Source organism: Azolla caroliniana, unplaced genomic scaffold (genome assembly GCF_043228905.1).
Source record: "Azolla caroliniana isolate FFs.n. ecotype wild unplaced genomic scaffold, voAzoCaro1.0.p SCAF_17, whole genome shotgun sequence".
Lineage (NCBI taxonomy): Eukaryota > Viridiplantae > Streptophyta > Polypodiopsida > Salviniales > Salviniaceae > Azolla > Azolla caroliniana.
The window spans coordinates 6,248,279-6,264,349 of record NW_028230452.1 but is presented as its reverse complement, the minus strand read 5'-3'; the positions used below and the strand labels follow the sequence as shown (position 1 = coordinate 6,264,349).

General features: G+C 37.8%; 1 protein-coding gene across 1 annotated transcript in view; it reads left to right on the top strand.

The window, feature by feature from the left end:
• The window catches only part of LOC147853012 (GABA transporter 1-like), a 94,016-nt gene extending 87,447 nt beyond the window's left edge, over positions 1-6,569 (top strand). The window contains exons 2-8 of the mRNA XM_087333607.1: positions 854-993; positions 2,428-2,658; positions 4,453-4,550; positions 4,668-4,854; positions 4,945-5,072; positions 5,205-5,441; positions 6,086-6,569. Of these exons, the coding sequence (XP_087189733.1) occupies positions 873-993; positions 2,428-2,658; positions 4,453-4,550; positions 4,668-4,854; positions 4,945-5,072; positions 5,205-5,441; positions 6,086-6,466 (1,383 nt within the window). The 5' untranslated portion in view covers positions 854-872 and the 3' untranslated portion in view covers positions 6,467-6,569. The remainder of the gene's footprint in view (positions 1-853; positions 994-2,427; positions 2,659-4,452; positions 4,551-4,667; positions 4,855-4,944; positions 5,073-5,204; positions 5,442-6,085) is intronic.
• Positions 6,570-16,071: the final 9,502 nt, after the last annotated feature.

Sequence of the window (16,071 nt, the reverse complement as noted above, 5' to 3'; positions counted from 1 at the left end):
ATTAACAAAAGTACTCCGAAGACAATGGAATCCCCATGCTAGAACTTAGCAATTTGTCATTTTGTGAGGATTGACATGATTTAAAGATGAACACAAGTGCTTTTAAATTGTAGGTTGCACATCAAATCGTTTATGTCAACCGTATGTCACTCGAATGGTAGGTTGCATATCAAATCCTCTTTTATCCAACATTGCACGCAAAAGTGTATCTCATCTTGTCAACTCATTATGATTGAGCTAGGCTTCAATATTCCGTCGAGTGTATTGACTTAAATTAAAGTCCTCCATTACTCACGAAACACATGGTTTAACTAAAACCTAGATTAATTATATCAAATATGTAGATTCTTAATCCATGATAGTTTGTAACGGTCGATTGGAACATTCGATGTGGCCATTGCCTAATTGCAAGGGGGTTTAGGGTTTAGTTCGCAATACGCGGATAAGCTAGGGGCCATATGTATGTATGTGTCTATTGCATGTCTCTATGTATGTACATATACACGTACGTACGTATGTAGAAACGTGTCGGCCGGCCGATGAATTAAGACAGCCATGAAAACAGATCATGATCAAGGGCGGGGTCTTCCGAGGATTAAAAAAAGTTAAAAAGAAAATTTTAAAAAGAATTAAATTATTAAATAATATTAACTTAATAGAAATAATAATATGTAATGATAATAATAATAATCGAAATAATAATAGAGATGGGAGAAATAATTAAGAGAGGTGACATGAATTCAAAAAAGAAGAAGAGGAGACTTTTTGATTCACTTATAATATTAAATACTGAGATAAGAAGGAGGTAGAAAAAGAAGAAGGAAGAAGGAAGAGGAAGAGGAAGAAGCAGGAGAAAGAAGAGCAGGGGAGCCATGAAACCTCCACATTCACAGAATGGTGATCACTCTCTCTATACTGTCGAGCTTCACAACAAGTCGGGCAGCAAGGAAGCTGATTCTGATGCAGGAGCTTTGTTCGTGCTTGAATCCAAAGGTATGGGTAAAAGGAAACTCTTATGCTACAATATTATGTCAATTTCCTTCTCCTAGAAGGTAACCGGGAAGTTCTAGGTTTTCTGATATATTATAAGGATGGCTGGATAAACACTGTCTTTTTATGGGTTCTAGTAAATACTGTGGCATGTTGTTTGGCATGAATGTACAGTATTCCATATTCAGAACTTTGGGATAATTGCTTTTTCGTAGATGACTATATTCTTATGGGCATGAGTATGTGAACAGTAGTAGGTTTCCATTGCAATAGATTTCCGAATGCAAGGACTTGGGAATGGCATGCCTTTTCTAAACATATCTCTTAAACAAATCCGGGATCTCAACACCAATTTATTCATGGTTGGATGTCGATTATGGTGCGGTTTCCATTGCAATAGATTTCCGAATGCAAGGACTTGGGAATGGCATGCCTTTTCTAAACATATCTCTTAAACAAATCCGGGATCTCAACACCAATTTATTCATGGTTGGATGTCGATTATGGTGCTATGGCGAACTGTGATATGAGTGTCCTATAAACAATGCATCTCATAGAAAATCCAAATAAAAACCCCTTGTTCCTTAAGTGATTGGATGTTGATGGAATGCTATGATAGAATATATTTTCACTTTTTACTACATAGATATGTGAAATGCGGAACCAGAAGAAGAATTCGATAAAGGTTTGTGATGATAAATGGACTGGATAAAAATTTAACATCTAGATGAGATGTTCTTACAGGGCATAACCATAATTTTTCCCGTGGTAGTTTGAACAATTAGTATTCTACACACACTGTGGATAAGAGTGTGAGGGTTAATCGAGCGTGTAAAGAAGGGATGATTACATACTTCTAATCCTTTGGGGGATTGGGACAACCCTTATTATGGTTGTGCCTATAATAGATGTGCTTATGGTGCGGAACATTGTTGTAGAATACTTAGCTAAGTATTCTAACTTCTTCTTTTAAATACTTAGAATACGTATTTTACAGATAAAATATGTTAAATACTTAGAATACATATAGAATACTTTAAATATGTGGAATACGTTAACTACTTTTTTAAAATTTAAAGTTTTTTTCAAAAAAAGTAAATTTAAAAATTTAAAAACTTCTAAACTTTTTTGAAATGTTAAATACTTTTTAAATATGTAGAATATGTCAAATGTTTAGAATACATACAATACGTGAAAAATGGCACTTCTAAAACACAGAATACGTCAAATTCTTAGAAATTTACATGTAAAGGTGAAAAATGACAAACGTAGAATACATGTACAAATACAGAGCATTCTAAAACCTAGAATGGTGTGAAACATTAGGAATATCAGTCACATCACAAGTAAACAACAAGCATTTGGTTCATATATTGGGGGGTCACATGATCAAATCATGTATGCATTATTAACATTGCAATGCGATGTGATGTGCAGGGAGTTGGGTTCATGCAGGGTACCACCTAATCACGTCAATTGTGGGTCCCCCACTTTTGAGCCTACCATATGCATTTGCTTCCTTGGGGTGGACCGGGGGCATGGTGTTTCTACTGGTTGGTGCCGGCGTCACATTCTATGCCTATGCCTTATTGTCGCTCGTGCTCGAGAGTAAAGCTGCATCCGGTCATCGCTTCCTCCGCTTTCGAGACCTCACATACCACATCCTTGGTCAGTCATACTTGAAGTTTCCCCCTAACTAAACCTTGACTAGTAAAAGATTTAACCCCCAAATGGATGGACACTTAACATTCGCGTTCACAAGTGGAAGGATCACACATTCCACTTATAGATTCCTTTTATAATCTTGTGTTTTAGGCAACTTTTAGAAACTTGATACACTAGTATCACATGTTTTAAATAGCATGTAAAATTTGTTAATTTTTTGTGATTTAACAAGTGTCAAAATGATCATTTCTAAAATTGAATAGTTTTTCAATAAATGTTTAAACATTGATGGTCTGCAGATATGAAATGTAGTTAACTTAAAGAAAATCACAATGGTTAACTCAAGGCACAAGTTAACATTAATGGTTTCAGCATCTTAAGGAGATGTAGGTTCCAGAAGTGGAAGTTACATATATTGTTAGAATTGAAAATGTTTTAAGTATAACAAGTAACATTATAATCCTTAGTGCCATCATCTATAAATTTAGTGCTCATTAATATCCATAAATTAACAACTCAAGAAATGTAGACAATATTCATAAACAATTTTGATAAATCTAGAACTCCTAAAATGTAGACGATATCCATAAACTGTCAAACTTAGATGTGAACATTAATATATCAATTTGAACATATCACATAGTTATCAGGGTATCCACAATGCTCTCCTCTTCTTCCTTTTGAGAACTCCCCTACAAAATTTGTGAAGTAAATGACATTTGCAAGGTTCAATTATCATCACACAATTATTAATGGTTTTTTGTTAATCAATAAAGCACATATTCACTGTAAGGTATTTTGTTGTGCAACATACTTCTTTGCATTATCGATATGCATCTTTTTCTCTTATAAAACCAGAGAGTTTAGTACAATTTGAGTTCATGTTTAAAAAAACTTTTTTTTTGAAAAAATAAAGAACATTTTTAAACATGAACTTGATTTATTGTATCGAGTCGATATTAAAAATAGAGTTTTCATCACAATTTGATACAATGTATCGAATTCATGTTCAAAGTTTTTTTCTCGGATTAAAAAGAAAAACATTTGAGCTTGATTTGATGAAAAAACCAATGTTTTTATCACAATTTGATACAATGTATCGAGTTCATGTTTAACGTAATTTTTTTAAATTGTTTTTAAAATAAAAAAATTTAAACATGAATTCGTTACATTGTATCGACTTGTGATGAAAACTCTAGTTTTTTTATCACTTCAAGCTCAAAAAAAAAAAAAAAAAATCAAATTAAAAAAAGCAAAAACCCCCAAAAAAACTTTAAACATGAACTTCAAACAGAATATTCTTTATCCTTCCACTTGTGAACGCGAACGCAATTTTTAACTATGGTTTTGATATGTCTCTTGAGGGTCCTATAATTCCTTGATTAGTATAAGATTTAACCCCAAATGGATGGACCTCTCATGATCATTTTAACTCTGGTTTTGATGTGTCTCTTCACCTATAATTGCAGAAATATCCCCCCCTCTCCCTCCCAGAAAAAGAAAATAGAAAAGCCTTTTCCAATTGGTCTTCATCATTATCCACCATGACTGCAAAAAAAATGTAATTTAATTTAGAACCTCCCCAATACATGGAAATTGTGAGGTTTTGCATGTTGTATGAACATAATTTCAGCTGCATGTGTGCATTTTTCATAATTTCCTTTGTAGGTAAGCCAAGCAGGGAACATGTTATTTCTCTCTTGAGAATTGGTAACATCAATGTTTGCTCTGATATTGGCAACAATGGTCCTCCTTTATTAAAACTTATTATTGGGTAGTATGATTATGAAATTTTAGGGCCTAGGATCACTCGTTATGGCATATCTCCGGTGCAATTCTCTATATGCCTAGGTGTAGTAATTGGATTAACTGTGGTTGGAGGTCAAAGCATGAAGGTATTATCTAAATCTATTGATGAAATAATATGTTCCCTCCAAGATCCCAAAAACAATTATGTTATATCCTTTTGCTAGTGATTGATGGGTAGCATTTTTCTTCTTCTCTCATCATAGTTGATCTACTCAATTTATCATCCAAATGGAGATGTACAACTTTATGAATTCATCATATTTTTTGGGATGCTTATGATGATTTTGTCTCAACTACCATCCTTCCACTCACTGAGATACATCAACTTGCTCTCCTTGATCATGTGCTTGGGCTTTAGCGCATGTGCGGTAGGGGGCTGTATATATGCAGGTTTGTAGAGTAGGTCATTTAAATAGTTTAGCACATCAGTAATCCGTGCTTGAAGTAATTGAACATATTCAAACATTTCTGTACCTTTAGGTTTAAATCAACATACCGAAACGGATTATACGATCAAAGGAGGGGAAACTAGTCAGTTGTTTGGGGTTTTTAATTCTTTCGCTATCATTGCATTCGCATATGGGAATGGAATCATACCTGAGATACAGGTGATGATTGTATACAAATGATTTACAACCTCTGTTTTTGTACATAGATATGGATTAACAAGTTAAAGATTATCACATTCATCCTAACAATCGATTAATTATGTATATGATATGATGACCGCGGGGATGCAGGCGACAATAGCACCTCCGGTGTCGGGAAAGATGTTTAAAGGGTTGTGCATGTGCTACGCGATGGTGGCATTGACATACTTATCTGTGGCAATTTCTGGGTATTGGGCATTTGGTAACAAATCTGCAGGAAATGTGATGTCCAACCTCGCCCCCACCGGCATGCCGGCCCTTGTGCCCAATTGGCTCATCTTCGTGGCCAACATGTGTATAATCATACAGCTTCTGGCTATTTGTTTGGTATGTATGTATGCACTTCTGCATCAAGCTGCATATATATATATATATATATATATATATTGTCAAACAAAAACTTGTGCTTTATCATCGTCATCACTTCAAAAGATCAAAAAGTTGCCTGCATTATATAATGATTGTTAAATCTATTAATGATTGTCCACCGTTATAAATTAGTTAAGGTCTTGTAGGATTCTGATTATTATTATTAGATCGAACACTCACGAATGTTAAAAGCATCGGCCGATCCATAGTTAAATGGAGATCAATATAGATGTATTTTGGTCAATTTTGATCTTGTAGTGAGGGAGATGCTAAGTAACATTATAGACACTACCACGTAAATACACATGGGTGCCATGTTCACATTGAGTTCCGAGCATAACCATATTTACATGGATATGTCCAAAAGCATTTGATATTTACATTTTGTACACAAACAAGTCTCTTTTAATAGAGTTTAACATATGTACTCTTAGTTACACATTGTCCTTCAAAATGTTTTGAGTGGAACTCCAAATGGATGAACTTCTTTAATTACAACCAACATAATTTATTTATGTACTAAAATTCATTGTTCTCCTTTGATATATAGGTGTAGTTAACAACATTTGAGGTACTAATCATTGTTCTCCTTTGATGTATAGGTGTATTCACAACCAACATTTGAGGTATTAGAAGGAAAGGCATCTGATCCTACCATGGGGAGGTTTTCCTTTAGAAATCTCATACCAAGATTGATCTTGAGGGGCTTCTATGTTGCAACAGCAACATTCTTCGCTGCCCTCCTTCCTTTCTTTGCTGATATTAATGGCCTCATTGGGGCTTTCGGTTTTACACCTTTAGACTTTATCCTTCCCATGCTTTTTTACAACATGGTGTTCAAGCCATCTCGGAGATCCTTCATCTTCTTAATAAATGCACTCATTATTGTGGTCTTCACCATAGTGGGCGTATTCGGTTGCATTGCCGCAATACGGCAAATTGTTCTTGATGCAAGAGCCTATCGACTCTTTGCCAATTTGTAGCATTGCTATGAACAAGTTTCCCAATAGGGCCTGCACATGGGAAGTTAACCATGTTCTTTTATAATAGCTTTTGAATGATAATCCTCATTCTTTGAACCCGAAACTCATCTCTTAATATCCCATACATATCGATTCCCATGTCAAAAGCCAATTTGTAGCATTGCTATGAACAAGTTTCCCAATATTGGATGCACATGGGAAGTTAACTATGTTCTTTTATAATAGCTTTTGAATGATAATCCTCATTCTTTGAACCCTAAACTCATCTCTTAATATCCCATACACATTGATTCCCATGTCAAAAGACAAAGATATTGGCTTTTCAAAAAGTTTCAACAAGGTTTCGGCCTTAGAATGCACAAAAGAAGCATGGCATTTGTGCCTTGTGACTTTTTGCAATGTGAAGATGGTGTAAACGATTGCAACATATAAGAGTGCTACATAATACCAGTATCCCTTTGCTTTTATGATGAGAAGTTATGCACCATGTAAATGCAGGCAATGTCCAATTTATAATTTTCCTTCCTCCTCTCCAAGTAGTTATAATAGATACAACATTGTCCTTTCATGTTATCGTAAATGGAAGACAATTTGTACCTCATCGAGTAGTGTACTAGATAGCCTTCTTCTAAAGAGCACATGCCACGCCTCTCTTGCTACCTATTCTATAAAGATGTGAATTATTTGAATCTTGTTTTATTTACAAAACTTATATTAAATTGAAAAGATTCTACAATTTGTTATTGGAATAAAATGAAGAAGTACAAAAAATCTCTCGAAATGAGACTTTTTACGAATCAAAAACTCTCTCTCGCTCACTCACTCTTTCCTTCTCTCGAGAGTTCTATACCTCCTTTAGTTCTAATCCTCATCTTTTAGTACTAATTCCTTTGTTGTCTTAGTACTATTCCTGACAGTACTTCTATGTCTTAGTATTGTTCCTAACAGTTTGAACTGATTTTGGTCTCCTTCCTTCCCTTCCTTTATCTTCTTATTTCTCCCTCCCTTCATACTAATCTCTTATTCCTCTTTTCTCTCATACTATGTCCACTGCTAGCGCTCAAGAATATCAATCCATTTTTTCGGAGTTGCAATGCTTGAAAGAGAAGTTTCTCGCATTGGAACAAGAAAATCAACGATTGTTGGGGGAGCTTCAACAAATCTCCTTAGAGAAGAAGCTGACGAAACAACAACATGGGGAACTAGTGTTACACGTGCAACAGCTCGAAGCAACCATAGTAGCGATGCAACAACAAGAACCTAGTACGCAAGGGATTCATAAAGAACCCAAGATCGGCCTTCCCATGAAATTCGATGGAACGTGATCGTAGTTTAGAGGATTCCTTAATCAAATACAATTAGTCATTCAAATGCATCCTTCCCGATATCCCACCGATGCATCTTGAGTGGGTTTAGTAGGCATGTTGTTAAGTGGCTCAACTTTTGCATGGTTCGCTCCGTTGTTAGAAAAGGAATCTCCTTTACTAAACAATTTTGAAGAGTTTTTAAGTGAGTTTAAAGCCTGTTTTGGAGACGCTGACAACATAAGGACAAGAATCAACAAAATAAGGTGATCGTCTAGCCTCTACATACGCTGCACATTTCCGCCTACTCGCCTATGATATCCCCTGGGATGACCAAGCACTAATGGAGCAATTTCGTTATGGTCTACGTAACGATGTCAAGGATTTACTCCGAAGAACCAAAGTCATTGATAAACGCAATCAATCGCACGGTGAGATGCGGCAATCGTCTTTTCGAACGATGTTCAGAACGTCCGTTCCAGATGCCAAGTGCAAGATCAGAGCCCACCTACACCTCAGTAGTAGCAAAACCTTTTCCAAGGGAGTCATATAATGCGTTTCCAGTGAATACTCCAACTCCAATGGAAATTGACACTACACGTCGTCGCGGACCATTGTCGGAAGAAGAAAAGCAGCGACGTCGAGCAAATCGATTATGTCTTTATTGCGATGGACCATGGCATATTGCAGTGAACTGTTCCCATAGACGAAGAAGAAAGGTAAACCAAATAGTTACGAGTTCTAATTGTAATAAACTCGAGTCTATTTCAGTAGGAATATCTGATAGTCCTAATAGTACTAATAGCCCAAATCTATCGAACAAATTTGATGTCCTTAGTCAGTTAGAAGAAGAGTTAGACGACTAAGTTCAGCCAAAATAGGAGCCGTTTGGTTAGACAACCCTAGATATGTGCAGCCCATTAGTGGTTCCATTCCCTCTAAGCAAGTTAGCAACGTGGTCTTAGTCCAAGTAAAAGTTAGTACTAAAAGTACCTCTCCAGTACATGTCTTAGCACTCCTAGATTCCGGAGCTAATTCTTGCTTCATGGATAGGAATTTTGCCCAAGATCATCGGATATCCCTAAGAAAACTACCGTGTCCAGCCTCTCTAGTAGTCAATGATGGTTGTCCCATTGCTTCCAGAAATATCATAGATGAGTCAAAGCCCGTTAATATTGTCTTAGATAATTTAGCGTGTGTAGTATCCTTTAATATCATTAGTATCCTAGAACATCCCATTGTTTTAGGATTACCATGGTTCGAATTACATAACCCAGACATAGATTGGAGGACAAGAGAAATCTGGTATCGAAAAACCCGAGGATCTACTCATAAGATTGCGGGAAGAAGGACGCAAGGAAGAAATGTTTCTCTTCGCAATATCAATAAAACCTTCCGACACCACTAAAGAGGAGTCCACCATTCAACTTCCAAAGAAGTATCATCATTATGCCGATGTGTTCGATAAAGTACAAGCCAATATGCTTCCTCACCATCGATCATGATTGCCCCATAGATTTACAACCGAGAAAAGAGCCACCATGGGGACCGATCTAGAATTTGTCACCAATCGAGCTAGAAGTCCTTTGAGCCTATATAGAGGAGAATTGGGAAAATCGTTTCATTCGGCATTCGAAATCTCCGGCCAACGCACCCATTTTCTTCGTCAAGAAAAAGGATGGATCACATCTTCTCGTTGTAGATTACCATGGTTTTAATAAGGTCACCATCAAAAATAGGTATGCACTTCCCCTTATCTCAAGTCTTTTAGAACGGATCAATGGTGCAAGTTTCTTCACGAAGATCGACTTACAGGGATACGGTCATGCCGTTCGCCCTCACTAATGCGCTTGCAGTCTTCTGCACATGGCAAATGATATATTCCGAGATCTCTTGGATGTTTGTTTTATCATCTATTTCGATGATCTACTGGTTTATTCGAAGAACCAAGAAGAGCATGATTCTCATGTATTGTTAGTACTAAAATGACTTCGAGAACATGGTCTTTGTGCAAAACTGGAAAAATGTTGTTTCGGGTGCAACGAGGTGGAATTTCTAGGCTATTCCATCTCCTCGGAAGGAATCTCCATGGATCCAGCTAAGGTCAAAACGGTGGTAGAGTGGCAAACTCCGCGTTTGTTGCGAGATGTGCAATGCTTTTTAGGCTTTGCCAATTTCTACCGCAAGTTTATACAGGATTATAAGCTTGTTCTGCCTCTCACACAACTTATTAAGAAGGGACAATCGTTCGTTTGGTCTGAAGAAACGGACATGGCTTTTGAGAATCTTAAGAAGGCATTTACATCGGCTCCTATTCTAGCTCACGTTGATCCGGAAAAACCATTCATCATGGAAGCGGATGCGTCGGATTTCGCATTGGGTAGCATTCTATCACAACAAGGTAATGATGAAAAGCTACATCCTATGGCTTTCCACTCACGCAAGTTTGACGCTGCCGAAATCAACTATGAAATTCATGATAAGGAGCTATTAGCAATAGTGGACTCTTTTACGCAATGGATGCATTTTCTAGAGGAATCCTCTCATCAAGTCACCGTATTCAATGATCACAAAAACCTTGCCTACTTTCAGAGTGCGCGTGTGTTGAATCAACGTCAAGCTCGATGGGCCCAATTCCTCACGCGTTTCGACTTCAAAATTACATATCATCCGGGGAAGCACCAAGGGGAGGCAGATGCATTATCACGACATTCGTATCTAGCATCGCGTCCCAACGAGCCAGCTTTTGACTACAAGCAACACAGGTCTTCGGCATGCCCTTGGATTCCCACGTTATCCAGACCATACATCAGGACTTGAAGACAGATGCTTTCGCCCAAGCCATTCTAGGACAAATTGATCCCTCTTGAGCATCTTGTTCACAGTTGAAACAACCAGGTACGGACTATCGACAATTCGAATGTCATGATGGATTACTATTCTTTAAGAAACTCTTGTATGTTCCTATTGGTTCTTGTTGCAAAACTTTCATGACATATACAGTTCGGCATTTTGGTAGTACTAAAACATTAGATTTAGTACAACGATCATTCTTGTGGCCCCATATGCGAAATTTGTCGAATATTTTGTTCGGACTTGTGTTACATGTTGTAGAGCAAAAATGCCAAGGCATCATCCATATGGTTTATTAGAACCATTACCAATTTCAAGCAAGCCGTGGCAATCCATTGCTCTAGATTTCATCACAGATCTTCCAGTCTCTAAGGGATTAAAGGCAATTTTAACAGTAGTAGATCAATATACAAAGATGACTCATTTCCTACAATATACCAAGGAAATCTCTAGTGAAGAAACTGCCGAAATTGTCAAGCGTGAAGTATGTCGTCATCATGGCCTTCTTGATAATATCATCAACGATTGTGGATCCCAGTTCATCTTAAAATTCTAGAAGTACCTTTTTAAAATGCTCAAGGTCACTTGTAACCTCTCCTCCGACCACCACCCGCAAACCGATGGCCAAGCAGAACGAACAAATCAAACGGTGGAGCAATATCTTCGATGCTTTCTAAGCTATCATCAGGATGACTGGGCAGATGTTCTCCACTTCACCGAATTTGCCTATAATAACTCTCTCCATTCATCAACTAAAGTTACGCCATTTTATGCTTATACGGGTTGTCAATTATTTAGTCGATTGGCTAGGATATAGTCCCAGCGAGCATACCTGGGAACCAATAGAGAATGTGACCAATGGTCGTGCTCTTCTTGAAGACTTCCATCGTCAATATCCAGATAAACTGGGTCCTCAATCCAAAACTACTCGTGACACTCGTCGTTTTAAAAGGGGGACACTGTCATGATATGGCAAGACTCGAACCCATGACCTTATGTTACATGGGTCGAGCTCTTGACCATTACACTATCTATTGTAATACATAAGATATTATTTTTATTTAAGTTGTACTATAGAAAATTAATGTATATTCCAAATTTCTTTGGAATATTCTAGAAGCTTCAGAACTACTCCTGAGAACTCTATAAAAGGAGGCACAAGGTATTATTTCGAACCAAATCGGGTCAATGCCAGTCTTAAGCCTCCTAGCCTTGTATATTCTTCTCACATAATATATTGTTGTCATCATCATTTTCTCTCCCTCGATATCTCTCACTCTCGCTTCCTCTCTCTCTCTCTTATGCAGGTGCTAAATTTTTGGGAAATCTAAAGGGGAAACGTGTTGAGAGTTATGGTGACTTAACTCTTCATGACTTGTCTATGCATTGTAAGAATTTATATGAGTTATCTCTTGCCAGAAAGATGATGTGTTATGGTTCTCTTTCACATATGTCTCCCTTCTTTACAATTGAAGATATATGCACAGGACTTAAGAAATTGGCCTCTGGAAAGGCAAGCGATCTTCAATGTATAAAAGTTGAAATGCTCAAATGGACAGGAAAGGAAGCACATATATGGATATGCGATATGTTTAATGATACATTGCAACATGGTATGCCATATGATTGGACTACAAATTGGATCAAACCTTTACATAAAGGCGGAGATGTAAATAATGTAAACAACTATCGAGCCATCATGGTTGGCTTATTAATGGCAAAACTATTTGGATGTATAATGGAATCAAAGATAAGTCTATGGGCAAAAGAAAATAGTAAGAGAACTTATGGACAAGCTGGTTTTCAAAAACACCATAGCACCATTGATCATCTTGTCACTGTTCGAGTATTAATGGAGGAAAGTCGCCTTAGAGGTAAAGGTTTATATTGTTGCTTTGTAGACTTCAAGAAAGTTTTTGATATGGTATCTCGTGAGCATCTTTGGAGGCGGATGGAAGAACTTGAGGTGCCAAGTGAATATATGCTTGCAATTTCCCGAATATATGAGAAGGTTATATGTTGTGTGCATATGAGAGATAGACTTTCAGATTTTTTCAATAACACTATTGGTGTTAAGCAAGGATGCCCACTCTCACCAACATTATTTGGTCTATGCATTGATGAATTGGAAGAAATGGTTACCAAGTTTGTAAAGGAAGAATGTGTTGAAGAAGTTGCCGTTGGGAATGTTGTGATTATGCTTTTGTTATATGCGGCTGATGTAGTGCTTTTTGCAAATACTTCAAGAGATGCACAAAAGCTTATGAAGGCATTGGAAAAAATTTGCATGCATACTAGATTAAGTGTCAATAGCTCTAAAACAAAGATTATGCTTGTGAAGAGTCAAAAAAGAGATAAACTATGCATTATGTACAACAATGAGCCACTTGAATGTGTAGAAAACTTCAAATATCTTAGCCTTGAAGTTCCTTCAAATCATGAATGGAATTAATGTGCTACACGCCGCTTAGAGGTGGGTAAGCGAGCATATTATGCATTTGAGAACACATGCAATCTTGGAGATATTAAGTATTGGGTCCTCAAGAAAGATCTTTTTGACGCTTTGGTGACCCCGGTTCTTCTCTATGGGGTGGAAGTATGGGGCGGTAGCATCCCTAAATCTATGTGGAAAGAGTATGAAAATATCCAACAACATTTTCTTACAAAGTTTCTACAAGTTAAGAAACAAACACCCTACACCCTCCTCCTCTTTGAGACGGGATCGCTTCCCATTGAGATCATGGCCATGGAAAGGGTTGTTGAATACATGCTTAAGGTTCAAAAAAGCCCCTCACATCAACTTCCTAGAATTGCATGGGAAGCAAGCAAAAAGATCCAAAAGACGCATAAAAGCAAAATTTTGTGTTCCGGTTGGATGCAAGATTTAGAAAAATGGTTTGGTAGATGGGATGCAAGACACTTGCTTCATGATGCGTCACTAGATTCCTTTATAAATGAGGCCTTTTAGCAATGCCAATGTATCATGACATGGGACAAATGTGGTGGTTCACGCTTCACACATTATACTACAAATGTTGCACCTAACTACAAAACCATATTCTTCGCGGAACGGGGAAGCCGTACACATCGATACATGTTAGAGCCCATCCCGATATCTGCCATTCGAACCATTGCTTCCATGCGACTTAGCTTGCACGCATTGAGATGTGAGATGGGGCGTTGGCGCATAAGTGATGAGAGTGGCCGACTATGCACACTTTGCCCTAAACAAGTTCGAGAGTCTGAGTATCACACTTTGATACAATGCTCTGCCTTTGATCATATTCGACCGTGCTTTCCACATCTCTTTGATCGAGCCCAATCCTTGCACGAATTTCTCTCACAACCACGATGTGCACTCTCAATTGCAACATTCATTGGTAAAGTTCTTGAACATGGAGAGTCGCTACTCACCTTCACACATATCACGTGAAATGTAATATTTTTGGTCTCATAGGTCATATTTGACCTCCGAAGACGATAATATAATCTATCTATCTATCTATCTCCTTCTCTCGAGTGTTCTACACCCTCTATTCCTCTTAGTACTAATATTCCTCTCTTAGTACTAATTCCTTCTTTGTCTTAGTACTATTCCTAACAATTACCAATTTCGCAGAGTTTCGTGTGCGTGTGTCGCTTGAACGAGACCGTTGGGGCCTTGGACCGGGAAGACAAAAGTAGTGAGGAAGTGGGAGATTAAGACAAAGACATGGGGAAATATACATAAGTTTTTATATAAATTAGGGTTTTTGTTTTTATGTTTTACAATTGTTAGGCTTGACACCACGATTTCGGTGGTTTTTACAATAATCGGTTATAAATCAACCAAAGGCTAAAATAATCTAGCGAAGGTGAGTCTAGTGGGCTCCGAGCTCGACTCCTTCCGACGGCTATGTTGCCTCGATTCGGAGTAGCCCTTGTGCCACTACAACCTCCCTTCCACAACTAGCCACCAAGTTGGCTACCACCGAGATGCCGAAGAAGCCATTGTGGAAGGAATCCAAGCCCTAAACTCTCTTGAGTAAGAAGTAGAATAGAATCTAAACTCATAAACCCTAAAAACCTAAGTCCTCTAGTATGTTGAGGAGAAAAGAAGAAGCTCTGAAACCCTAACCCTAGAAGGAAAAGATGATAGAGGAAGGGAGGCTACCAAACCCTAACCCAAGAAGGAAAAGATAAAAGAGAAAGGGATAAGGAGAAAGGGAGGCCACAAAACCCTAACCCTAGAAGAAGAGGAGAAGATGGAAAAAGGGATGAAACCCTAGTGGTACACCCCTAAGCCAAAATGGGTGACCCCCAAATAAGCCCTATCGCTCCTCTCTTATAGAGGAAAGAGGAGCTTATTTTAACATTACATGCTTTTCTTTCTTTCTTTCTTTATCACAAAAATGGAAGGGAAGCAAAATGATTTGTAGGAAGAGAGACTCAAACTTTACACCTCTCTACATATACTTATACACCTTAACCAATAAGCTACTACAAGTTACTTATTACTATTATTATTAGTTAATGTATTATTTCATGAGATGTGTGTGGAACCTCTCTTTTTCTCACACTGCACATGCCACACCATGACAACGAGGAGCATATAACCTCTGACGGATCCGACCAGGAGATGAATGGAAGACCGAGTTTCGCACTAGATATGGGCACTTCGAGTATATGATCATGCCATTCGACCTCACTAATGCGCCTGCAGTCTTCCAGCACATGGCAAATGATATATTCCGAGATCTCTTGGATGTTTCTTTTATCATCTATTTCGATGATCTACTGGTTTATTCGAAGACCCAAGAAGAGTATGATTCTCATGTACCGTTAGTACTAAAACAACTTCGAGAACATGGTCTTTATGCAAAACTGGAAAAATATAGTTTCAAGTGCAACCAGGTAGACTTTCTGGGCTATGTCATTTCCTTCGAAGGCATCTCCATGGATCCAGTTAAGGTCAAAACGGTGGTAGAGTGGCAGACTCAGCGTTCATTGCAAGATGTGCAATGCTTTTTAGGCTTTGCTAATTTCTACCACAAGTTTATACAGGATTACTCAAAGCTTGTTCTGCCTCTCACACAGCTTACCAGGAAGGGACAATCGTTTGTTTGGTCTGAAGAAGCAGACATGTCTTTTGAGAATCTTAAGAAGGCATTTTGCTCCTATTCTGGCTCATGTTGATCCAGAAAAACCATTTATCATTGAAGCGGACGCGTTGGATTTTGCCTTTGGTAGCATTTTCTCACAACAAGGCTATGATGAAAAGCTCCATCTTGTAGCTTTCCACTCACGCAAGTTTGACACCACCGAAATCAACTATGAAATTCATGATAAGGAGCTATTAGCAATAGTGGACTCTTTTACGCAATGGAGGAATTTTCTAGAGGGATCTTCTTATCAAGTCACCGTATTTAGTGATCACAAAAACCTTGCCTAATTTCAGAATGCTCATGT